Source organism: Magallana gigas, chromosome 3 (assembly GCF_963853765.1).
Source record: "Magallana gigas chromosome 3, xbMagGiga1.1, whole genome shotgun sequence".
Classification (NCBI taxonomy): domain Eukaryota; kingdom Metazoa; phylum Mollusca; class Bivalvia; order Ostreida; family Ostreidae; genus Magallana; species Magallana gigas.
In genome coordinates, this window is record NC_088855.1 from 1,063,237 (window position 1) to 1,090,302 (window position 27,066).

A 27,066-nucleotide genomic window follows, 5' to 3' on the forward strand; every position below is an offset into this window, starting at 1 on the left:
ACACATCCGTATAGGACATTCACACCTGTGTAACACATCCGTATAGGACATTCACACCTGTGTAACACATATATATAGGACATTCACACATGTGTAACACATACATATAGGACATTCACACCTGTGTAACACATACATATAGGACATTCACACCTGTGTAACACATACATATAGGACATTCACACATGTGTAACACATCCGTATAGGACATTTACACCTGTGTAACACATACGTATAGGACATTCACACATGTGTAACACATACATATAGGACATTCACACCTGTGTAACACATACATATAGGACATTCACACCTGTGTAACACATACATATAGGACATTCACACATGTGTAACACATCCGTATAGGACATTTACACCTGTGTAACACATACATTTAGGACATTCACACCTGTGTAACATATCCGTATAGGACATTCACACTTGTGTAACACATACATATAGGACATTCACACCTGTGTAACACAAACATATAGGACATTCACACCTGTGTAACACGTACGTTGAGGACATTCACACCTGTGTAACGCATACGTATAGGACATTCACACCTGTGTAACACATACGTATAGAACATTCACACCTGTGTAACAAATTCGTATAGGACATTCACACCTGATATCACATACTTGGCACTTACGTTACACTAATTAACTCTTCACAATAACCATCTCTTCATCTAACTATCAACCATCTTCACCGATGCTGATAAACTGATAAACATATAATATCATTGCTTTTGACACAGAAAAATCAATTCAGGAAATACTTTCACAAACACAGGTTGTTTAAGGCAATACATGATTGAATGATTTAAAACATTCCAGCAATCAGTTTGTATATATACCAGTAATTCTATATAAAAATAATCTGGCATTGTCATTATACTAATAAAATCTAAAACAAAGACATATAAAAGGTTACATTAAGTAAGCTCTAATTAAATTTTCTGTACAAAAAGATAAAGAAACTTAAAATAAAAAATTAATATTCTACAAAATAATTTTGTATATAATCCTTAACATATCTTAATGGAAAAAAATACAAAAATATGTGTAAAACTTGATCAGCAATAAAACTGTTTAAGAATAAAACAATAAAACATTTGAGCACTCTCAAGATGCAAACTTTTCATGGAATATCAAATATATATTGCGAGGAACATCAACTTTTACATATTCATATTTGAGCATAAATACATGTTTAAGTATTCATGATGATATTTCATATAAGAAATTTCATTTCCATTTTCGCATTATCAAAAAACATGGAAGAGAGTATCAGAGTTTTTTTTATTTCAACTTCGCAAGCCGTACTGACTAGCAAATGAAAACCTTATATAATATGTTAAATAAACGTCCTCTTTTCATAAAACTTGATATAAATTCAGAACATTTTATTGTTTGCTAAGATGTGAGCTAAACTTCATTAAATTCAATGATGTACCCTAGAATACACCACAGAAAAGCACACAGGGTTGTCTAGCCGATACTTAAATTGATGGAAATTGACTCCATTTTGTGAAAATTCTAACATCTGGTGATGTTAGTACATTTGAGATGTTTTCCATAGCTCTACCAAAAGTGCCCCGTGAAGTTGCCATTGTCAAGTTTTCTAAATGCCTTTCTTTTCATGTTTTTTACAAGTCTCTGTTTCAGAGTCACTCCCTTTCTCACTAACCGGCTGGTAAGATAAACCCTCCACCCCCAATTTCTCTGACTTCTCTCCCCCATCTAGTCCTTTCAATTTCTCACCAGTGGCAACCTCCTTCTTCTTAAAGCACCGCTTCTTTATTTCATATGCAGTAATGGCAATCACATGGGAATAGGAGTAAAAATGGAACACACAATGGGAGCCACCATTCCAATGTCGGAATCCGGAGTCGGAAGTGACAACTGGAGCATGACAATGGATATACCGCTGTTCTGGATACCAGTCATTATGGCAATGTTCAGGATTCTCTGTCTGTCATGTTTTCTTATGAAGGCTACAAGAGCACCAAAAGCAAACCCACAATAAGGAATTAAAGCCCCAGCTAGTAAAGTCAGAGGGGTCAGGAGTTAAAACACGTACAGATTGGCGTAAACACCGATGGTGAAGACCAAGATGATGAATAGCACAGTGATTGGGCGCATCAACTTCCTTATAAACCGGACCCACTTAGGTTTCTTGATTTGTATCAGGATCCCGATGCCCACAAGCATGATCAGGCTGTCTAGAGATGTGATGATGTTTACGAAGGGAATAGAAATCTCTATGTCTTTGTAGATCATATTAATACATACACTGTAGATCCATGCTTGAATCAGAGCTACAACAAAGCACACATGTATATTGAATAGTTGTGAATGTGTACATTGCAAAGGTTAATTAATCATAGCTACAGGTCTAACACAAGAGGACTCCCAACAAACCTAAATAAATACCCCCCTTTAAATAGTAGCATCTTCATAACATACATACTTAGTGATGATGGGTTAATAGTAAATGTCATGACCTACATACCTCGCGAAGCCAAAGTACTGATGAAGGTCATGGTCACACTGAGGGATATATCGCCGTCCAATAGATAACAGTAGATGTTGCTGGCAGCTCCTCCTGGAGAGGAACCCATGGCAACGAAACCGAACCACAGCGCTGCATCCAGACCCAGAAAGTAACCAACTCCCAGGGATATCTACAATGGAGGAAGGCATCCAGTATAAGCAAGTCAATATGTATACAGTGGATGATTCAATGTATCCAATATAAGCAAGTCAATATGTAAACAGTGGATGATTCAATGTATCCAATATAAGCAAATCAATATGTAAACAGTGGATGATTCAATGTATCAAATATAAGCAAATCAATATGTAAACAATGGATGATTCAATGTATCCAATATAAGCAAATCAATATGTAAACAGTGGATGATTCAATGTATCCAATATGTCAACAGTGGATGAATCAATACATTCGATATAAGCAAGTCAATATGTCAATAGTGGATGATTTAGTGTGTCCAATATAAGTAAGTCATTATATAAACAGTGGATGATTCAATGCATCCAATATAAACAAGTCAATATGTAAACAGTGGATGATTCAATGTATCCAATATAAACAAGTCAATATGTAAACAATGGATGATTCAATGTATCCAATATAAGCAAGTCAATATGTCAACAGAGGATGATTCAATGTATCCAATATAAACAAGTCAATATGTCAACAGAGGATGATTCAATGTATCCAATATAAACAAGTCAATATGTAAACAGTGAATGATTCAATGTATCCAATACAAGCAAGTCAATATGTCAACAGAGGATGATTCAATGTACCCAATATGTCAACATTGGATGATTCAATGCATTCGATATAAGCAAGTCAATATGTCAATAGTGGGTGATTCAATATATCTAATATAAACAAGTCAATATGTAAACAGTGGATGATTCAATGCATCCAATATAAGCAAGTCAATATGTAAATAGTGGATGATTCAATGTATCCAATATAAGCAAGTCAATATGTCAACAGAGGATGATTCAATGCATCCAATATAAGCAAGTCAATATGTAAACAGTGGATGATTCAATGTATCCAATATAAGCAAGTCGATATGTAAACAGTGGATGGTTCAATGTACCCAATATGTCAACATTGGATGATTCAATGTATCCAGTATAAGCAAGTCAATATGTAAACAGTGGATGATTCAATGTATCCAATATAAACAAGTCAATATGTCAACAGAGGATGATTTAATGTATCCAATACATGTATAAGAATGACTCATTGTATCCAATATAAGCAAGTCAATATGTAAATAGTGGATGATTCAATGTATCCAATATAAGCAAGTCAATATGTCAACAGAGGCTGATTCATTGTATCCAGTATAAGCAAGTCAATATGTAAACAGTGGATGATTCAATGTATCCAATATAAGCAAATTAATATGTCAACAGTGGATGATTCAATGTATCCAATATAAACAAGTCAATATGTAAACAGTGGATGATTCAATGTATCCAATACAAGCAAGTTAATATGTCAACAGTGGATGATTCAATGTATCCAATATAAACAAGTCAATATGTAAACAGTGAATGATTCAATGTGTCCAATACAAGCAAGTTAATATGTCAACAGTGGATGATTCAATGTATCCAATATGTCAACATTGGATGATTCAATGCATCAAATAAAAGCAAGTCAATATGTCAACAGTAGATGATTCAATGCATTCGATATAAGCAAATCAATATGTCAACAAAGAATGACTCATTGTATCCAATATAAACAAGTCAATATGTCAACAGTGGATGATTCAATGCATCCGATATAAGCAAGTCAATATGAAAACATTGGATGAATCAATGCATCCAATATAAACAAGTCAATATGTAAAAAGTGGATGATTCAATGTATCCAATACAAGCAAGTCAATATGTAAACAGTGGATGATTCAATGTATCCAATATAAACAAGTCAATATGTAAAAAGTGGATGATTCAATGTATCCAATACAAGCAAGTCAATATGTAAACAGTGGATGATTCAATGTATCCAATATAAACAAGTCAATATGTAAACAGTGGATGATTCAATGTATCCAATACAAGCAAGTCAATATGTCAACAGAGGAAGATTCAATGCATCCAATATAAACAAGTCAATATGTAAACAGTGGATGATTCAATGTATCCAATACAAGCAAGTCAATATGTCAACAGAGGAAGATTCAATGTATCCAATATAAACAAGTCAATATATAAACAGTGGATGATTCAATGCATCGAATATAAGCAAGTCAATATGTAAACAGTGGATGATTCAATGTATTTAATATAAACAAGTCAATATGTCAACAGTGGAAGGGGTATTTAACATGATCGAACATTTGATCAACAGAAAACATTTAATTAAACATGTCATGTTATATGAGCAACAGAAGGTGTATTAAATGTGAACAATTGATTACATAGGTAACAGAAATGATTTGAATATATATGAACAAGTAACAAGAACAGTGGAATGCCACGGTTCATGTTCAATAAATATCAAAACTGTTACTAGCTGATAAGTTACAGTTACAATAGAATGCCACGGTTCATGTTCAATAAATATCAAAACTGCTACTAGCTGATAAGTTACAGTTACAATAGAATGCCACGGTACATGTTCAATAAATATCAAAACTGTTACTAGCTGATAAGTTACAGTTACAATGGAATGCCACGGTTCATGTTCAATAAATATCAAAACTGCTACTAGCTGATAAGTTACAGTTACAATAGAATGCCACGGTTCATGTTCAATAAATATCAAAATTATTACTAGCTGATAAGTTACAGTTACAATGGAATGCCACGGTTCATGTTCAATAAATATCCAAACTCTTACTAGCTGATAAGTTACCATGGTTACAGTTACAAGCACTTCTATAACTTATCACTACCACCACTAAAAAACAGACACCTCTCATCAATAACATTACATAGTGTACAAACACCTCTCATCAATAACATTACATAGTGTACAAACACCTCTCATCAATAACATTACATAGTGTACAAACACCTCTCATCAATAACATTACATAGTGTACAAACACCTCTCATCAATAACATTACATAGTGTACAAACACCTCTCATCAATAACATTACATAGTGTACAAACACCTCTCATCAATAACATTACATAGTGTACATGCTGTGATGTTTGGATTTCTTGTTTGTCTTTCTGCCTACTTATTGTATCATGGAATTAGAGAGAGAGAGAGAGAGAGAGAGAGAGAGAGAGAGAGAGAGAGAGAGAGAGAGAGAGAGAGAGAGAGAGAGAGAGAGAGAGAGAGAGAGAGAGAGAGACAGACAGAGAGAGAGAGAGAGAGAGAGAGAGAGAGAGAGAGAGAACACACAGAGTGACATACATGAATGATTGCGCCTTTTTGATTTGATAATTTTATCTTGAGCATCGTGGATTAAGTCAGCTAAGAAATTATCACATATCCCTTCAATCCCTTGTAATTATAGGTATAGAACTACATGTATTTATTAATCAGGGAGAAGTGGAATTTAGTAAATAGTTGATCAAATAACTGACATGTACAGTTTAAGTAGGTGGGACGCCCTAAACAATTCAAACTAACTTCACAGTTAAATTACCAAACTAGTCTTAGACAACCCCCCCCTTCCTTGAGAAAACAAATTATCCCTCGGATCCCCTCCCCCTCAAATAAAATTTCTGGATCCGCACATTAATGGATCAACATAAAAATGTTTAATGTTGACATATACCTACTAGTTCTTAAGTTTTTGTGATCACACCTAATTTGTCAGGACTGAGGTGCCTTTAATCCTATTTGGGAACATCCGAACAATTTCAGGGCTACTGAGTCAACTCGTGGCCACAAACTTGTGGCTGTGGCCACGAGTGGACTCACGACCCGACATTGTGAGGATGACTTGGATATTATACCTAAATTAGGCTATCATATAATCTATTTGGGTGATTGCATGGTTCCAACCTGTATATATACCCTACATATGTGTGGTACAAGTAAGTAAGATGATGTGTAAGTGTGTTTATGTGTGTGTGTGTGTGTGTGTGTGTGTGTGTGTGTGTGTGTGTGTGTGTGTGTGTGTGTGTGTGTCATTGAATACCGTATATCCCTTATTTTACGCGAGTATCTATTCCTTGGTCAAACCATTTTGTATCAAATCAAAATAATTTCAAATCTTGAACGCCATATTTTTTGTTATAGTTTCAGTTAGTCTACATCTGTTCGAAAAAAATTAGAGCGGGATTTTAAAATCTACGAGGGCTGCATCTCGCGATTTTCCGCGGATATTAATTCTCAGCAATTAATAAGGAATCTGCAGTATCATTTTGAGAAAAAGTCCACAGATATGTACAATTCATATATCTACTAGTATATTATTCAATAATAGGCATTTGACATATATTAAAAAAATATGCTTCTTTACTTAAGTACAGTTACCTACAGCTAGATAATGCAAAACATCACAAAAAGCAATATCCAAAGTTAAAGTGCACATCTGAAAAATCAAAAATTAAAAATTAACAGAGATTGACAAGAGTTTGAAATTCCTGCCCTAAGTTGTTATGGAAGATTGCTATTGTTTAAGGGCGTCAAAGAAAGAGAATGTATGAAGTCATTCATTGGTATCATTTGCATATAATAATATCTATTAATCATATTATCTGTTTTAACCTTTAAAAACTGTGAATCATGCACCACAAAAACACACCTTTTATGCAGTCACTAATACTTTGTTAAGACCCGACTGAATTTTCTATTGGTGTGATAGCTTTATTTCAATGAAGAACATGGTACAATAAATTGCATAAGCAATGGTGTGATCAGATGGATTCAATAAGCGATTCAAGCTTCTTATCTCTCAGTAGAGAAATTTTTGATAACACGGACCGGAATGTCCAAGATTGTATTCATCTCCCTTAGTTTCGTAAGTCATCGACCGAAACAAATGTTGTTTAAGAGTAAATTTCTATGAAATATAGATGTCATATATCTTCATTATTCACGTGTATAGGAAATTCAGAGAAAGTGCATTATACTTTGTAATCAGCAGTAGGTCCTCACTTTGGTCAACATTCTATTTAACGTATCTTTGTTACATTAGAATTTTAAAATTTATCAATTTAAACCTATCTGTTATAGTTATGTTTAAATTGGTAAATTTTAAACTTTTAACTAACACCTTCACGCTTCAAAAGAAATTGAGGGAAACTACACGTGCGTCGCAGACGGCGAGAACAGAGAAGTGTTTCCATGCATTATATAGTATTGAACTAAAACCAAAAGTCATATGAGATCTAATGTATGGAGTCAATATAACGATTGAGGTATGCCATTTTTTGTTTTAGATAAATTTACATTTCCCAAGTATTATTCCATCTATTTCTTATGGAAACTTATAGTTAATTCATAGCTCTATAGAAACAGCCACACTGAAATCTACCCATTTATCGATTGGTCGAAATCTACAGCGGCTGAAACTGACAAGAAAATGACAGGACTGATATCGACACACCCTGTTTATCGATTGGTCAAAACCTATAGCGACCTAGGAAAAATCACGGACTGCACGAAATAATCATGACGATGTCAGACTCAAAGTCTCACAGGAGATGATTTGGCTGTTTCTTTTAGTTAACTTACTTACGTACATCAAAAGTAATATTAGTGAATTTTACTTACTTTTCCAAGTCAATTTATATATTAGCTTTAAGAAAGATGTAAATATAAAAAATAAAATTCTTTCTTTGATGATTCATTCGGGTTATGAGGGTAGTGATCATTGCAGAACAAAATTTACATAACCCGCTAACGAGTGTTATGTATTTTTTCTGCAATGTCACTACCTTCATATCGATCCCGAATGAATTACCAAAAAAAGCATTTATTGTTTAAATAAATCTATGCGAATGTTACCCATGCAATATTGATATAATTTTTTAAAGAAAAAAACCAACAAATGATGTCATTCAATGCTCGGTTATATCGAAGTGCTAGGGACCAGTGGATTTACATTAATGTTTTCGTTATTCCTAATAGCCATTTAACGAATTCGTAATAATAAATATAATAGTTCCCACGTGTTTTTTTCCCATGATATTGCTGTTCATGCCATTTGAGACTTAAAAAATATACATTCTTTTGAAACCAATAATGATGGGATTGTAGATTGAAGAGTTTATGTGCAAATACTTTGTTTAATCTATAACATAACTTGGTATTGCTACATTTTAAAACTCTAAATACAATGTATTGCATTAAAAATCAAATTTCGTTATTTTTATCCGTAAATTCGTATAACCAAAATCGTTTCAACCATAAAACATAGGACTCCACAAGACTTTGTCAATGTGTATCCAAGATTTTGCTATACCCATGATTGCATTGTAAATGAGTTTTACTTTACAAATCAGAGATCACACATAACACATCAGGTGACATAAAACATACTGCATTGAGCTATAAAAACACTATGCAGTTTCACCTACTTTGTTTATGTTTAACAGAACATAGTTAACTGTAGATTCCTAATTATAGCGAGTACTTAATTCCGCGATTCATCGATTTTCCATCAAATCGCGAGAACATAAAATCGCGAAAACCGAAATTTTATCATATTTCATGTAGTTAACATGTGTCCGAAAATTAACAGTGAGATTTTAGAATTCACGAGACGGGCTTCTTGCGATTTCGCGGATATTAATTTCTTTTGATTAGGAATAAAAGCATCCTGAATTATGTACAAACTAAACAATTCTGTAAATTATGAAAAAATATTAATTACATGCATTGCAACCAATGTAAACAAAACCACAAATAGGAAGTATTGAAACCGGGATGTCATAACATAATACAAGTAAGCACTTTTGTACTACTTATGATACACGTAGGAGCTAATAAAGAGGTTTAGCTGATCAACCTGTACGCGTACTTGTACGTGAATGTTACAAGTTAGAACTACGCATACCAATTCAAATAACTTTTCTAGATTATAACGTTATAACGTGTATTTGTAAATGTTTTAAAGGTACGGTATAATTTTAAATTTTATACTTTTAATCTGAGTTGTATTTAAACCTCTACTTACACAATTCATTATAGTGGAAATGTTTCTTTTATCAGTACATGCATTGAATATATTGACTTTATATGATGTATTTCAGCCTACTAATGCACTGTATATTAAACTATAATTACGGAAGTTGAAATTGTTTCTTTGACCTTTAGATATCAGTCAATCTTTAACCTTTAACATACAAATTATGAGCACTCACACAGATGGTGGCATTATGACATTCATTTATAATGACATAAGAAATATACAATTCAAGAATCACACTCTTTTGATTACAATATTGTGTGTGTGTGTGTGTGTGTGTGTGTGTGTGTGTGCGTGTGTGGTTCTGCCAAACTGGGGGCCTGCCTCAGATACGCAAGTCGTAAAATGGGGACCTCAAATAGTCTGGGGACTTGATTTAAGTCCCCATATTTTTTTATTGCTTAAATCAAAAAAATAGCATGTTCTAAACCTAAAAAATATCGAAAAGTATCTAGTCCCATTTTCGGGTTTTCATCAGACATGTGATTACACAGATACCGTGCGGATTGTAGTTGCCATCTTCACTTACGCACCTCTGACGATACACATGTTCGAAATGCGCATGCGCGTGTGTATAGAAAACGGAAATGCCATTTTGTTGAAGCGGGGGAAAAGTATGTCGAGAAGAAGTCGGAGGGAACGGGGAAGGCCAGGTCAACATGGTCAAAGAATCATTGACCGGGATGCCTTTTATATTAAAGAAACTCCGAATAAAGGTATGTTGATTACATGTTTCGATGGCATTTATGATGTAAACTTGAAATACGATGTGCTGTGGAAGGGGGGGGGGGTACTCGCACTCGGTGATTTTCTTCCAACGATTTGCATAACATTAGAAATGAAAATCTTATTAAGACGGGTTGTATAGTGAACTTTCCGAGAAATGCACAATGTATACTTTTTAAAATCCCCTTGCAAATCATGAAAGAAATATCTTTGTGCATAACGCTCAACAGCTGCTCAAGTGCGATCCAGGATTTTTTCTCGGTTGTATGCTAGGCCTAGTTTTCCCTGGGGTTGGGGCGGAGGGTTCCAAGGCATACATTTGGTCATCTTACTGTGTAAATTTAAGAAATTTTAATTTCCAGGGGGGGGGGGGGAATAGGCCTTAGAAATTTATTTAAAACGTTTAAAAATTGTGAACATACCACATCTATCTATAGTTTGTCCAAATATATTTATGCAGTACATTTGGACAGTTTTTAATGGAAATACACATACCTGTGATAAAGGTGCAATTAAAATAGATGAAAGGGAAAATAGTCAAGATAATTTAATTGAAACAATATCATTTGTTACTCAGAAAAATTCACAGGAACAAAACTTATTTCTTATGGCTTATACAGCTCCAACACAATCTCCTGATTTAGCTATACTGGCGTGCGAACAGTTGTCGCTGAGTACTTTTTCTCGCAAGTACATTGTGAAGTCATTTTATCAAAACAAAAAATAATACCGGTATATGAAAAATGATGTCGCAATGTACTGGCGAGAAATGGTACTTGGCGAGAATTGGTCGCACGCCAGTATAGCTTCTAAAACTTATGTAGATAATAAAGCTATTCAGAATAGCTTGGTTTAGTTATTTTGACATACAATTTTCATATATGTGTATTTTTTTCAGCATGTAAACAAAATCGCTTTTTAGAGCAGTGATAGTTTTCAACTTTGAACTGTGTCTGTAAACAATGCAATGTAAAGATTACGGGTACTCATCAATTTGTGTCTCTTTCATAGACTTTGCATTCAAACTTCTAAAAGTTTTGGGGCAATTGTATAATGGCCTCCCAGTTACTTCTTGCATGAAATATAAAGAAGGTTAGTTATGGTAAACAAGATAATTATAGGGCCAAATGGGGAATGTTAACATCCATTCGGAAGTCACTTTAAATTCCTCACAGAATTTTCAACATTGTCATGCGGGTCACTTTGCAGTACAAAATCCCCATAGACATCATATTTTTTAGCTGTGTGTTGAAACCTGATAAGCTAGTGGGGGTGTTTCAAAGGAGAAAACTTGGAAATTTTTCATACTGTTGAATGAATGTCATTAGTTTTGAACCCAGAGGTTTTAACAAATATCAAGTAAATAAGCAAAATGTGAATCAAGGATATCTTTATACAAAGATAACAAATCTAATGTTAAAAGTATGCAATGATCACCTTTGACCTTCAATTGTATTTAAAAATCTCATTGTTAACAATATTTTTGAGTTCCTATTGAGATAAATAAAATAATTATATATTTAGTGAAATAAAAACCGTTGCAAACTAGTTTTTTTTTTAATCTCAAAAGATATGTAACACTTTCATTGATAACAATACAGCATACATCCTATTTATTAGCTTATATTTAGTGTTTCATTTAAATGAATTGAACACAATTTGTAATGGATTCAATTATTTGCCGATCATCAGTTTGTAAGAGACAACCGATTGACCGATTAATCAATTATCATTTCCAACCAATTTGACAACACTAGAAGTGATGGATCATGACCATGCAATATCCCACTGGTTTGAATCAAATTGCACGAATAAATATATATTTTTTATGGTTCTCAACTCTCAGAAAATAATGACGAGACTATAAATTCTGCGGAGGGGGCTTCTTGCGATTTTACGCGGATATTAATTCCTCCATTTAATTAGTAATCTATGGTATTTGGGCAAGGGAAAGAAAGCTTGCCAGGCATTCTTCATGTTTTTGGACTGAGCCCAAATATCGCCCATATTTTAAGACGTCATCATGTATTTTGTTTATCCTGTAACATAATATCACATTTTGCATCTCTAATAAGCTTAATTCGTCTGATTTTGCTGCCTATCTGCAGTTGAAACCATGACACCATGGCGTATAAACCAAGCAAGAAAAATGATGTCATAGTGTATTTGAACGTTAGTTAAATGCATGAGGCTATATTGGGGCATTTACCGAATATAGCTTTGGTTTATTGTGTTACCTTTATTTGGTCAATGCAAGAAGTAGTTGCAGGATAAAATATTTTAATTCAATTTGATGGTTTACATATTGATAGGTCCCATGTTGATCTCAAGGGTCTAGAAACCCTAAAAATGTTTAGAAAAAAGTCAGGAAACAATGAAATTATCTTGGGAACTTTGTAAAAATATATAGGCCCTAATGATTAAGTACAACAAAAATATTCTGCAAAATAATTTAAATTTAAGGAAAAAATGTTTTCCACACATTAGACCAATCCTAAAAATTGTTTATATCATTAACAATTAGATACAATAAAGTGATTTTGAACTAGGTTGCATTGGAATAAAATCTTTTTTTTTGTATAATTTGAGGAACCCATTCTTGTATATAATTTTAAAATTGATCATTTTACTACATAAAATAATAAAATGTTTGTCAGATGCCTAAGGGGCTGTTAAAATGCAGTGTTTGTCAGATGCCTAAGGGGCTGTGAAAAATGCAGTGATATCATGATTCTGTTAATTTGTGAAGGTATAAATAATTTCTTAACGAGGAAACAGTCTGTCAATATTCCAACATTTGAATTCTATTTAGTATTTCTGAGTATAGTTTGAACTTGTTTGCAATTGTGAAATTCAATGATTTTAGGGTTTGTATTGAGACTTTGTTTTAGGATAAAGATAGAAGAGAACAACTGATTGTGTTTAACAGGATTAATTCTGGGATAATTCAAAACACCCTAACTAATGTTTCTACATCTACAGTTTCTTTAGTGTAAGCTTCTGAATTAAAATCTGAATGGATAATCATAAACCTCAAAATCCGAAAAAGCTAGACCATTATTTTGTAACTCGCAAAAGTTGGCAACCACATGTCTCTTTTAGCGCACAATTTCATTTTTTAATTTGCATACAGCAAGTATATCTTGTAAATTTCAACCCCTAATGGAAGTTCTTTATTTATTTTCAGGAAGAGGTGTATTTACAAAGAAAGAATTTGGACAAAATGAATTCCTATTACCGTATGAAGGAGAGTTATTAGAGAAAGAACCAGATGTAGATGACACGTATATTTTTGAATTTACATTCAAAGGAAAGCCTTATTGGTAAGAAATTTTTGCTGCTTAATTTGTACATCATGTTCACCATGTTTAATTGTTTATGTTAAGAATACAAGGGCTTGGTTGTTGGAGAATGAGTTTCTAGATATTTGTTGAAGGAAAACTTGATTAAAATTGGTAATCTAAGGTGTGTGTATTGCAATAGATAAAATTCACTGAAAACCCCAGTCTCAATCATGTTAAAAAGTATATTCAATGTAAATTAGAAAAAGTAAAAGGACGACACCCGCCGTCTTGGATTTATAGGAGGTCCTCACTTCAAGCTAGTGATAGGAATCAGTGAGATTTTCATAATCAATAATCGACTCTCTGCAACTAACTTATTATCGATAATAATCAAAATTTGTCATATTTCTTAGTTAAGTGTTAAAAAAATGTAAAGAAACAAGATACAATTAACTGACTTGTTAATAGGCCTTTGATATTTCAATTTATTAATATTTCTTGCCATAAAAATGCTGTATTCAAAAGATGTTCTTTAGTAGCTAGACGGTTCAACACTCAATTTCTTGAAACAAAAAAATGTCCAAACAAGAGATTGTGCTTTATTTCACGGGTAGGGATAGCGCACGTCTGACATATCAGCCATTTTTAAACCGCAGCTCCTTTTTGGTGTATTGATAGTTCGGGTCTCAAATATTCTGCTATATGATATGCGCTTGTTGAGAGGGAAATAAAAACCCAACCAATTAATTGTAATGAAACTTTTTATAATCGAGCACTTAGAATGCGGTAATAATCTACTAATTTTAGATTATAATCAATGATTAGAACATCACTACTTCAACATATGTTTTTAAACAAGTTCTATATTAATATCTCCAACGATTTCTGATGAGATCTAGGTGGGAAAATGATCAAATGAATTATCCCTATCGTCTAACTACATCTGTCTGTCGCATAATAAACACATCGTTCCAAAATGTACTAGATACTTGCCAAACTTGTCGAAAGCAATAGGAAGGTTACTTTTGAGTGACGTAAATTCTCCTTATAATCACTGAGATGTTCTGAAAACGTATGATAAATCCAGAGAGAGCAAAAATCTGTGGGCTGTGTGAGAAACCTCTTGGTTTATTGTATTTTTTTGGATCTCCTCAGTGTTTACATGGATAGTTTGCATCAACCTCCGTTGCTTTCAATAAGTCTAGCGAGTATCGTAATGTATCAGAAAATCTTTACCAATACACAGCCCTAGTGAACTGTGATTATCTAGCTCTAAAAATGTTTCAGTATACCCTTTTACGTATATAAAGCCTTGTTTTTATATTTTATTACATACACATATATATGTAGAACTTATGAAGTGATTTGCAATTTTAGATATTTTGTCTTCATATCTTTCACTGTGACAATACCAGTTATGCAAGGTTCAAATTTATGTTGCTTATTTTATTTTCATCAAGGGTTGATGCTTCAAAAGAAGATGGATCATTTGGACGTCTGTTAAATGATGATCATATCCATCCAAATTGTAGACCAAAAGTGATGGAGATTGATGAAAAGCCAGTCATTTGTTTTTTCTCTCTAAGGCCATTATCCTCTAATACAGAACTGGTATATGACTATGGCCCAGGCAACATCTATCCTTGGAGAGGAAAGGTAATTACTCCATTGCATATGTTGATTGTGGAAGTTTTTGTGATTTAATAGTCGATGAAAGATTTTCACATGTTGTTGTTTAAATTTGTATGTATTTTACACTTTAAGTAATCATAATTATACCCACACTTTGTAAAGAATGTTATTGTTGTTACCCCTGTTAGTCTGTCTGTCAATCTTTTTTTTGAAAATCTTGATATTGCTTGCTCTGACTGTCTGCACTGTTTCTGAGAAGGCAACTTTTAAACCTTTGATATGCCTGACGTCATAAAGTCAGGCAAAAACTACCAGATATAGCATGTGGCCTTCTTTTTTTGCTGTCCAATGACAACATATATTTTTTTTCTGTAGATGTCCAAAAGAGGTGCATGTAATACACATCCTTAAATGTTTTTCATTTTTTGTGCATTATATTCTGTTATTTGTTTTGTTACAGGTTGTAACTCGTTATCATTAGACTACTGTGGTATTATTTGAATTTGTGAGGGCCAATTTTCATGAACTATGGGTTATTGCTCATTTGTGGGGATGAAATTTCATAGATGCATTGGTTTTCAGTTTTAGTATGATGACTTACCCAGGTACTCTTTCAAAATGTGTTTTCGTCAAGAGTGTAAATTTGTGGGGGAGTGCTACACACAAATACTACAAATATTTAGCCACCACAAATTCTAATGATTTCACAGTACTTGTCCTTTGGAGTAAAGTCAATCTATATACAATCTAGACTGTCTTATGTGACAATCCAACATTAATCATTATTAACTTAGTACATTGTTTCAAATAGATAAAATATTATGTACGGTATCTTTTATCTTAAAACTAGGATTTAATTATTAGCTGTATTTTAAAATTCATGGCCATTAGGCAACATAAAATTACTTTTTAGATTCTCATCCCCGCCCACCTCTCTGAAAATGACCCGCTCCAGTGTATTTCAGGGAAAAAATATCAAGCTCGGTACATACAAACATTGCAATGGCTGCTTAACATGGATAAACGTTCGATTCCAGTCATGTTTTTATAATAAAGATACAAATGTCTTTCTGCATGTGCAGTTAAGTTGAAATTAAAAGATTACAAATGGGTTTGTATACTCATATTAGCATTAACAATTTAAATATTTCAGGAATAGAGCAGTTGTAATTTCTAGGACATGAATGGTGAAAATAATAGTTTTTAAAAGATAATATAAAATAAATCCACCCACCAGCCCCATTATTTAATCCAAATCAGGATGAGAATCTAGATACCGAGGGTTCCACTTAATCTGATAGTCAATTTGCCCGAGAAAAATTATCAGATTAACCATGCAATTATAAGATTAGCCGGTTTAGCATTTTTGTTGTCTTTGATATTGGTATAGAATAAGATATAACTTGTTTCAAGACATAATTTATCAATGAAAAATATGTTATGTGGGTCTTGATATGGTCGCATAAGACAGAGAGTTGCTATGGCAGTCTAGACTGTATATGACAATTTGAAAGCTATATATGCAGTAGCAGTCTAAATCCTGCTGAATTTAAAGTTTTTAAGCATTGTGAAGAGTTTTTTTTTTCTTTTGATTATATTTGCATGAGTTTATTTATTTCATCTGATTAACCAATTGCTCAATTTTGAATTGTTTCCATCATGTTGAGTAACATTACAACTTTGGGGACTTGCACAATGAATATAGAATACACTAAACTGAGGACTTAATACACACGGTAAAACTTGAGGATTGGCACATAAATATAGTATACACTAAACTGAGGACCTAATACACATGGTACAACTTTGGGGACTTACACATAAATATAGTATACACTAAACTGAGGACCTAATACACACGGTACAACTTTGGGACTTGCACATAAATATAATATACACTTAACTGAGGACCTAATACACACTGTACAACTTTGGGGACTTACACATAAATATAGTATACACTAAACTGAGGACCTGATACACACGGTACAGCTATGGGGACTTGCACTTGAATAAGCTGTGTTATGTACCAGGTAATTAACTAGTTACCAATTATCACCCTTGATATAAATCCCGCCAGTTCATTTTAAGTTTTGTCAGTTTAATCAGTTACCATTAAGACATGTAAAAAAGATTCAGTTGTCCACTTTGTTGTATTGCAAGCATACAGCTGCTATTAGAAGTCATACATACATGTCCATTTACAATAAATTGTGTAACATTGAAAAAAATGGAAGTAATGAAGAATAAAGACTTCAGGGATTTACCGGTATATTCACAACTATTCGATTGCTTGGGGCATGTAAAATCTTATTAGAAGCAAGTGAAACTAGGAACTTCATTGACCAATTGGTTAAGTGAAAATTTAAATAGAAATATTAATAAAATATATTTTGTCAGCTTCAAAATAATCTTTCACTATACAACTTTGCAATCGGATACTCAAAAAGACCCCTGTCGATTTTAGATATTCGGATACTTAAAAAGACCCCTGTCGATTTTAGATAAGTCCTCTTTATTAATTTACATAATTAGCTATTAAATTTGATTTTTTCTTACCATGCCAGTTAAATAAATAAAGCCCTCATCTTATAATTATGTTGCATTCTTTTTTATAAAACTGTTTATCGTGATTGGTTAGACAACCTTAGTTAATTTTATTTTTGTCCAAAAGTGACATACATGTATTCTTTTTTTTAGTTCGGAATGCTACGGAATCACCAGAAAAACTTAACAGCAGTGTACCTAGGAATGCCACAGATTCTCTAGAAAAACCTGACAGCTGTGTACCTGGGAGTGCTACAGATTCTTCAGAGAAACCTGACAGCAGTGTACCCGGGAATGCCACATATTCTCCAGAGAAACTTGACAGCAGTGTACCTGAGAATGCCACATATTCTCCAGAGAAACTTGACAGCAGTGTACCTGAGAATGCCACAGATTCTCCAGAGAAACCTGACAGCAGTGTTCCTGGGAATGCCAAAGATTCTCCAGAAAAAGTTGACAGCAGTGTACCTGAGAATGCCACATATTCTCCAGAGAAACTTGACAGCAGTGTACCTGAGAATGACACTGATCCTCCAGAGAAACTTGACAGCAGTGTACCTGGGAATGCCAAAGACTCTCCAGAAAAAGTTGACAGCAGTGTACCTGGGAGTACTAGGGATTCTTCAGAGAAACCTGACAGCAGTGTACCCGGGAATGCCACATATTCTCCAGAGAAACTTAACAGCAATGTACCTGTGAATGCCACAGATTCTCCAGAGAAACTTGACAGCTGTGTACCTGGGAATGCAAAGGATTTTCCAGAGAAACCTGACAGCAGTGTACCTTGGAATGCCACGGATTCTCCAGAGAAACCTGACAGCTGTGTACCCGGGAATGCCAAGGATTCTCCAGAGAAACTTGACAGCCGTGTACCTGGGAATGCCACTGATCCTTCAGAGGAACTTGACAGCCGTGTACCTGGGAATGCCACAGATTTTCCAGAGAAACTTGACAGCTTTATACACCATGATTTTGTTGGTGATGATGATGAGTTTTCTTTTTCGGATTCCAATGATTCTGATTATTTACCTTCAGAAGATACTGATCAGTAAGTAGACACTTCAAAAAATGGAATTTTGCAGATTCTTTTTTTTCTACCTGATCATTATTTACAAGAATAGGTTCTGTAAAGTCTATAAAGGATTGTATAAAAATAAGAGTATAATTAATGATTTGAATTTTATACAGAATTGGGTTCATCAGTCTTAATTTGTTGTTTAGTAATCACTATAAAAATTAACATACCTATAGCAAATTCAATATTATTTATATTTATAAATTTCTTGGTTAAAGTACACCAGTACTTAACTTTTTAGAAACAGAGTTTTGCTATTTGTCAGATGGAATTAATGCAATTCCTTTTTATAGGGGTTCTAGTGATACAGATGACAATGCAGTTTGTTCCTTGCTACATTTAAAAGATTCATCCCATCCTTCCGATTATGTCAGTGACAGTAATGATTCTGAGAAAAGTATTGATGTTCCAATATCTATCCCTTTTGAAACTAGGTATGTACAAAAACAAGAATATACTGTAGATTCCTTATTTTCAGCTAATACCCTGATCATCCGTCACTTCTGGTCTGCTAAAATGGCATTTTTGGAAAACTGTTTTAAAAAAATTTCAAATTAAAAATTTGGATTTTTTTTCTTCATCAAAATATGTTTTAAACTTACCAAATTTGATTATGGGCAGGTTGTCCGTCACTTCTGAATGTCACTGGAAGTGATTCCAACACATTGCAGAGTTGCCTCTTAAAAATGACCTTTTTTGGAAATCTTAATTCTGCAGTGTTGGGCCAAAAATTAGTCTGAGAAAATTAATATAGTAACTCGTACCAAATCTGATTTAGAAGAATTGTTAATTTGTACCTAGTAAAATGATTTGTTTTATATTAAGCCTTTTAATTTCCAGTTTTTGTTAAGTAATGCATAAAATCATTCGGGCTTTTAGTTAAGCCCTTCTTAAGATTTTTGGATTTTAATAAAATTATTGTATTTGTTATGATTTTGCCCAATTAAGGTGGATTTATTAAATTTTAGAAATGAAATAATGTCAACATATTAGTTGAACCCTGTCATTAATTCATAATCAAACAGAAAACCTATTTGTTGCTCGCAATGAGATCATGTCTAGTATTTCTTATATTTTTATGAATTTGCTAAATTTAAGTACATCAGTAGTGAACTTTATAGAAACATGAGTTTTGCTATTTGTCAGATTGAATTAATACAATTCCTTTTGATAGGGGTTCTAGTGATACAGATGACAATGCAGTTCATTCCTTGCTACATTTGAAAGATTCATCCAATCCTCCCGATTATGTCAGTGACAGTAATGATTCTGAGAGAAGTATTGTTGTGCCAATATCTATCCCTTTGGAAACTATCACTGTACAGAAAACCAACACAGAGAAAGGAAAGCAGAAATGGGACAAAAAACATGCATGCAAATTTTGTGGAAAATTGTACCCAAAACTGGCTAGACACTTGGAAACAATGCACAAAAATGAAGTTATTGTAGCTAAGGCTCTTTCCTTACCCAAAAACAGTGCCGAAAGAAAAGAAATTTGGAAAACATTAAGAAATGAAGGAGACTGGGATCACAACTTCAACGTTCTGAAAAATGGAACTGGAACATTAATACCGAAGTATAGAGAGCAGAAGACCAGAGCACATAGTGAATTTATACCATGTAGTGGTTGCAAGGGTTTGTACTCCAAAACTTCATTGAGTGATCATTTTAAGACATGTGTTAGTAAGCAGACTGATAAAAAAAATCAAGGAGTGAAAGAAGGTCGTTTTTTACTACCTATTCCAGAACATATTAATGGAGGATTTTACAAAGATGTTTTATTATCCATGTCTCAAGATGACATTTATATGTATATATATCGCGATCCACTCATACTGAAATTTGGAAAGCGCCTGTATGAAAATAAGGACATCCAGGAACATACATCTAACCACATCAGCTGCAGAATGAGAGAACTAGGCAGACTAATAGGAGAAGCCAAAAAGACACCTGAATGGGGTATCCAGAAGATTGAGGATTGTTTTAGTCCTGAGAAATTTAACAATGTTGTGTCATGTGTGAAGTCCCTTGCTGGATTTAGTGAAGATACACATATGTATGCAACTCCTTCCCTTGCACTGAAAATAGGGTATAGTCTTCAACGATGTGCAAGGATTTATAGATCAGATGGAATTATTGAGTCAGATGTAACAAAACAAGAGAATGGTTCAGCTTTCATTCAGTTGTATGAGTCTGATTGGAACGATCTCATCTCTTCCCGTGCACGACAAACTTTGAGTGAGAAAAAGTATAATGCGCCAAAAATGTTACCTCTATGCGAGGATGTGTACAAGCTTAATTCCTACCTAAAAGAAAAAATCAAAGAACTTTTGATGAAATTGTCGAATGATTCAGCTTTCTACATTGAGCTGGCAAAGATGACGCTATGTCACATAACTCTCTTTAACAGGAAGCGTGGAGGCGATGTGCAGCGTATTACTGTAGACAATTACAAGCAAGCTATTGAAGCACAAAACAGTGTTCCCTACGATGACGAACTTAAATCAAGTTTGTCAGACGTGGAAATTGAGCTTTGTCGTTCTTTGACTCGAATTGAACTCAAAGGCAAACAGGAAAGAAAAGTTGCAATATTACTTACTCCAGAGATGATTAAATGCATTGATCTCTTAATGCAGAAAAGAAGTGATGCAAATGTATGTGGAAAATATTTATTTGCTAGACCATCACCCTCCACACGAACACTAAGGGCAAGTGACGTATTGAATGAAATATGTGGGAAAATAGAATTGCGCTATGGAAACATTATAACCTATACAAACCTCAGAAAACACATTGCCACAATGGCACAAATCCATGAGCTTAGTGAAAACGGTCAGGATCAGTTAGCCAAATTCCTTGGCCATGACATAAGAGTCCACAGAGAAATTTATCGGCAACCATTGGATATCATTCAAAAAACAAAGATCTCCAAGATGTTGATGCTAATTAACGAGGGGAAAAATGTCACAGAGATGCTCTTTAATAATCAGGGTGAGTTGTTTTCTTTAAATGATCATAGGCATATAGACAGGGAAGGATTCAGTGTTGTGAATAGATTATTAAAATGAACTCATTTGTTATATTTCAATGGTGATTATTTATTCCTCCTGTGCAAATTTGATCTATAGACTTTTGATAACATTTGATTTTAGATTTGGTTTAGTATAGTATGTTTATTGTGGACTGTTGTACTGTAAAATTGTGAAATTCACTGGGAGTGGGGCAGGGGTTGGGGCTTTTTCGTGGGGGGGGGGGGATGAATTAATTTGGCCGTATAGTGAATGACTTTTTTTTAGGTCAATTAATTCACATGGGTACATGTAACATATTGCTGCCATAATTTAGGAATTAACTGCACGTGTGCATTATTAGCAAAACTGAGTGTTATAAAAGTTTACCGTTAAAGTCTGCAAGTTTCTTTTAACCAAAATTAAAATTTGGATTAGGGTTTAGACTCCAAAATGAAGCGTAAAATGCAAAAACGAGACCCTCAGCCAGGTTAATCTAAATGATATGGTACTCGGGTGACTGTCAAGGCCTGTAGGCCTCTTATTAGTTAATGAAGGTAAGAATTCTAATTTCTTGTATATATGATATAAGAATTAATGTTCATAACTTACTCTTATCGTTTTTTGATTATTTTTTCCAGAGGAGGTAAAGGAAATTGATGGGTCCTGTGCTGATGAGAGTGATGGAGAAATGGATTACCAGACTGATAAAGACAGTCTTCATAATAAAAGCGCTCAAGGTCTGTACCCTTATTTCAGTACACATTTATTTTTGGTATATTCTCCTTTTCTGGTATATTATAATTCTACTTTAAACTAGATGCATGAAAAAAAAAGCAGTTCTCAAGATTAAATGTTGGGTACATTAACAGTCAAGCTTCAGTCCACACAGGGTCATAGTTTTAAACTAAATGTTTATTGAACAATATGCATCTTTGAAAAACTTCTTACATCTCCCCCATCCATAACAAAACAGTTCCCAACAGATGTGTTTTAATTATCATACTGACATTTTTCCCAAGAATATATTTGTTAGAAAATATGTTTCTAATTGAGTGGAAAGATTTCAAATTCTGATTTACAAATAAAACAACCAATTTTCTTGGTTAATTTGTTTTCTTAAAACAAGACAAAAACAAAGCTTAAATACGACTCATGAATAAAGTTGACATTGGCATTACCATATTTTCTGTCTGCTCATAATGTAAAAGTACATGTCAAGACCATGTAATTTATACAGAAAGTTTTTATATACTTAGTATCTTTCATATTACATACACATGTATGATAGATGCAGATGACAAATTCCTTTTTACTTCTCTAAAAATATTTAGCCAGAATGAGAGATGAAATTATGGTACCTGCAAAGTTATTTATTTTACAATCCTTTATCAATGTATGAATACTATTGTATCGCGCGTGTAAACTGTTCTATCGTACATTAGTCCTATCCTAACGTACAGTAATCTTATCAGGTTTATCGTTATATTTTATCAGTTTCTCTATTTACATGTATCCTATTGTGTTAGCTGTATCCTGCCTTTTCGTAAGCAAGCTATTTTATTTTAAAGTTATAAGTCGTTCATCGCTCCTTTAACAATAATATTGGAACAAATAATGCAAATCTTTATCAAACATTCCATCAAATTAACAATATTAAGCTATATGTATTGAAGTTCTTAAGTCGAAAGATATTTTTAAAAAGAAGACATAAGTAACATTTGGAGATGATAGGGTAATGTGTACAATCGAAAATTCTTTGGAACAAGATAACATATGTAACTGTATGTCTGACATATTAAATCGTACGCAGAGAGTGTTTTGAATTACTGTGTAAACATTAACTTGCATGTCATCTAATTTGTTTATTTAATTCAATAAAAAAAAATGATAATATTTAGATAGATTATATATTATTAAAGAACACGCATTGTATTTTGATTATTGATAAAGATAATTCATACATCATTTTAGTTTATTTTTTCCAATGAATTTATTCTAACGACGCAGCTCGTAATAACTTGACTTTTTTAATAAAATGAAATTCTGCATAATATTTCTTATTTCCTACATTTTCTTTATCAAATTATGCCATTTTTGGGTAAATCGTGAAGATCATAGATCGTGATTATTCGTTAATTAATTATGAACATGCATAGTATATCCTTTCCTATGGTGTATAAATCCTATTGTATCATGCATGTATCCTGTTCTATCATGCATTAAGCCTGTCCTATCGTGCGTAAATTCTATCATTTATCTTGTGAAAAAAAATGTTGCGGTACTGTATGTCTTCTTAGTTATTTGCATTTTTCACATTCCAACCATATCATCAACCAATTTATATTGTAAAACTCGTAATTTTAGGGAAAAGAAAAGCACCCTCTGATGGCAGATCTACCGATGAAAATTCTGCAGGCAAACGTCACAAAACACAGAAAAAACCATGGAATCCATCTGAAATGAATTCAGTCAACAAGCATTTTTCCCATTTTATTGCAATGTCCAAAGTTCCTGGCAAGAACGATATCGAGAATGTTTTAAAAAAGGATAAAATCCTTTCCAAAAGAACTTGGAGAAATGTGAAAGATCAAGTGTACAACCTTATAAAAAAACAAAGAAAATGCTGATTTTTTGTCTTTATTTACTTTGATAATGAAGTAATTACAAGTTCATTATAGCTTGTGGACATCAATTTTCATATATTGTATAAAGCACAGAAGTGTGAGGAATAGCAAATTTGTAGAAAATACTCCATGTATAGCTTTACCAATACATACTGTTGTCATGTTTGTTGCTGTGATGAGCATTCACCTTTGTAAAATAACTAAGGAATAAGGGCCATGATAACTTTAGCTGGAATTGATTAATACAACTGTAAAACTAATATGGTTTTGTGTTTTTAGTTGACATTAACTTGAAATGACAATTTTTTTTTTCCAGATATTTTGGGTATAGACCTTGATTAATTTTAGCATTTTCATTGAAATACAGAGGGATTGGAATAAATATTACAGTGACTGGACATGTAGTATTAATGAGCAATTTGTGTACCGGTATATCTACCTTCATTGTTGGTTGTATGAATGACTATGGTTACAGTTAGTAATTGTATGAATTATACAATAATTGGTAATTGATTTGATTTGATGTTTGGAAATAGATTTTGACAAATATATATAATGTACTAGAAATTAAGAAAATATTTAGTAACTTTGCATACTGCAAATTATATTAATGAGCTAGATTTGCTATATAAAAATTAATTGTACTGTTGATGTGCATTGATGATAGTTGTATGAACAACAGAATGTGTACTGTATTCACAAGAATTGTAGATTTGTTGAAATGTTTTAATGATAGATATAAGAATTGGTTATTTTAATCAAAATGTAGAGAATATGTTGTATGTACATGTATATATATATAGTGTTTTACAATTTCGGTTTTGGAGTGAACTGACAGCATTAGTAAACTCTGAATAATTTGAATTTGTAAATTCGCAAATTGCACTGATGAAATGTTGGAGAAGTAGATATTGACATATTTCATACTGTTGAAATGAATTACTTCATTGTGGATGTTGAGAGTTGACAATGATATGAATGATGCATCGTTTACAGCTAGTATGCACATGCACTATACATACGAGGTATTTGATTGTTTGGGATGATTTGGAGATTTGGAAATAAATAATTGGCTGATTTTAAGTATTGTAATCAATATGCAGAGAATGTTAATTAACTGTTAAGTACTACAATTTTATCAATGATTTATGTATGATCAAATAGTATATTGTTTTACATAGAATTTGTTAATTAATTTGGATGGAGATGTTTTTTTTTTAAATTTAAACTTCTTACAGCATTAAATGCTATGTTTAAGTGGAGTTTTAAACTGACATGAATGGATTGAAAGTGTATGATAAATGATAACTATAATTGCAACTTTAATTGCAATTTTATCAATTGTATGAAAATATTTGCCAATAAATTTTGATTACTTATATTAGTGTTAATTTGTTGTAGAGCAGTAAGAAATTTATTCATTACATCAAAATGTAAATATGTTAATACGAGGCTCACATGAGCTGTAATGTTCAGAAATTTATTGTGCTGCAAAAACGTGGTATTGTGATCATGCTGCGTACAATTAAAATTTTGATTTGAATGACATTAAAATACTTATTTTTGTTATAATAACTACGGAAGAAGAATAATGCAACTTTCAGCTAATACCTTGAATAGCCTTTAGCACATACTCTGAACAAAAGTTTATAAATTATAATTTTTATTGCCATTTAAGTTTCGCGCAATACTGTAGTTTCTTATCAGGCAGATTTGTAAGCATAATGAATGTGGGGATGTTGACAATCCGTGGATCCAGGTGGAAAAGAAATTACAATTGTACATGTATGATTTTTTTAAATTCAGTATTAGGACCAGAATTAGATATCTCGGAAGGTTTTACAGCATAATCTGTCATGTTAATGTTCTCTAAATGCACACTGCTTCTAGTGGTGAATGTAGGATCGGCGAAAAAAAGGTGCAAAATTGCCCTGGAAACGTTTGAAAGTTCAGTAAATTGTGACTTTAATCGTCTATATTTCATAATTTCAATATAAAGCTTAATATTTGTTAAAGTCTGCAATGTTTACTTTGTGTATTCTATATTCATGTGTAAGTCCCCAAACGTGTACCGTGTGTATTGGGTCCTCAGTTTAGTGTTTACCATATTCATGTGCAAGTCCCCAAAGTTGTACCGTGTGTATTGGGTCCATATAGTGTATACTATATTCATGTGTAAGTCCCCAAAGTTGTACCGTGTGTATTAGGTCCTCAGTCTAGTGTGTATACTATATTCATGCGTAAGTCCCCAAAGTTGTACCGTGTGTATAAGGTCCTCAGTCTAGTGTGTATACTTTATTCATGTGTAAGTCCCCAGAGTTGTACCGTGTGTAATAGGTCCTCAGTTTAGTGTATACTTTATTCATGTGTAAGTCCCCAAAGTTGTACCGTGTGTTTTAGGTCCTCAGTTTAGTGTATACTTTATTCATGTGTAAGTCCCCAAAGTTGTACCGTGTGTATTAGGTCCTCAGTTTAGTGTATACCTTATTCATGTGTAA

General features: G+C 33.1%; 1 protein-coding gene and 1 pseudogene across 1 annotated transcript; one reads left to right on the forward strand and one right to left on the reverse strand.

Moving 5' to 3' along the window:
• Positions 1 to 566: 566 nt before the first annotated feature.
• On the reverse strand, positions 567 to 10,188 carry LOC117692867 (ileal sodium/bile acid cotransporter-like; annotated as a pseudogene).
• A 37-nt stretch (positions 10,189 to 10,225) lies between these two features.
• Positions 10,226 to 25,949, forward strand: LOC117687988 (uncharacterized). Its single transcript, XM_066077675.1, has 5 exons — positions 10,226 to 10,385; positions 18,012 to 18,906; positions 20,108 to 21,924; positions 22,583 to 22,681; positions 24,309 to 25,949. Exons 1-5 carry the CDS (start codon positions 10,226 to 10,228, stop codon positions 24,569 to 24,571), a joined length of 3,234 nt encoding a protein of 1,077 aa, XP_065933747.1. The 3' UTR covers positions 24,572 to 25,949.
• The last annotated feature ends 1,117 nt before the right edge of the window (positions 25,950 to 27,066 follow it).

What these genes read in the sequence shown, in the direction of transcription:
- LOC117687988 (XM_066077675.1), top strand. Translation starts at nt 10,226, where the DNA reads ATGCGCATGCGCGTGTGTATAGAAAACGGAAATGCCATTTTGTTGAAG. An exon ending in TAAAGAAACTCCGAATAAAG is followed by an intron (nt 10,386 to 18,011) that starts GTATGTTGATTA and finishes TCTTTTTTTTAG; the next exon opens with TTCGGAATGCTACGGAATCA. An exon ending in CCTTCAGAAGATACTGATCA is followed by an intron (nt 18,907 to 20,107) that starts GTAAGTAGACAC and finishes TCCTTTTGATAG; the next exon opens with GGGTTCTAGTGATACAGATG.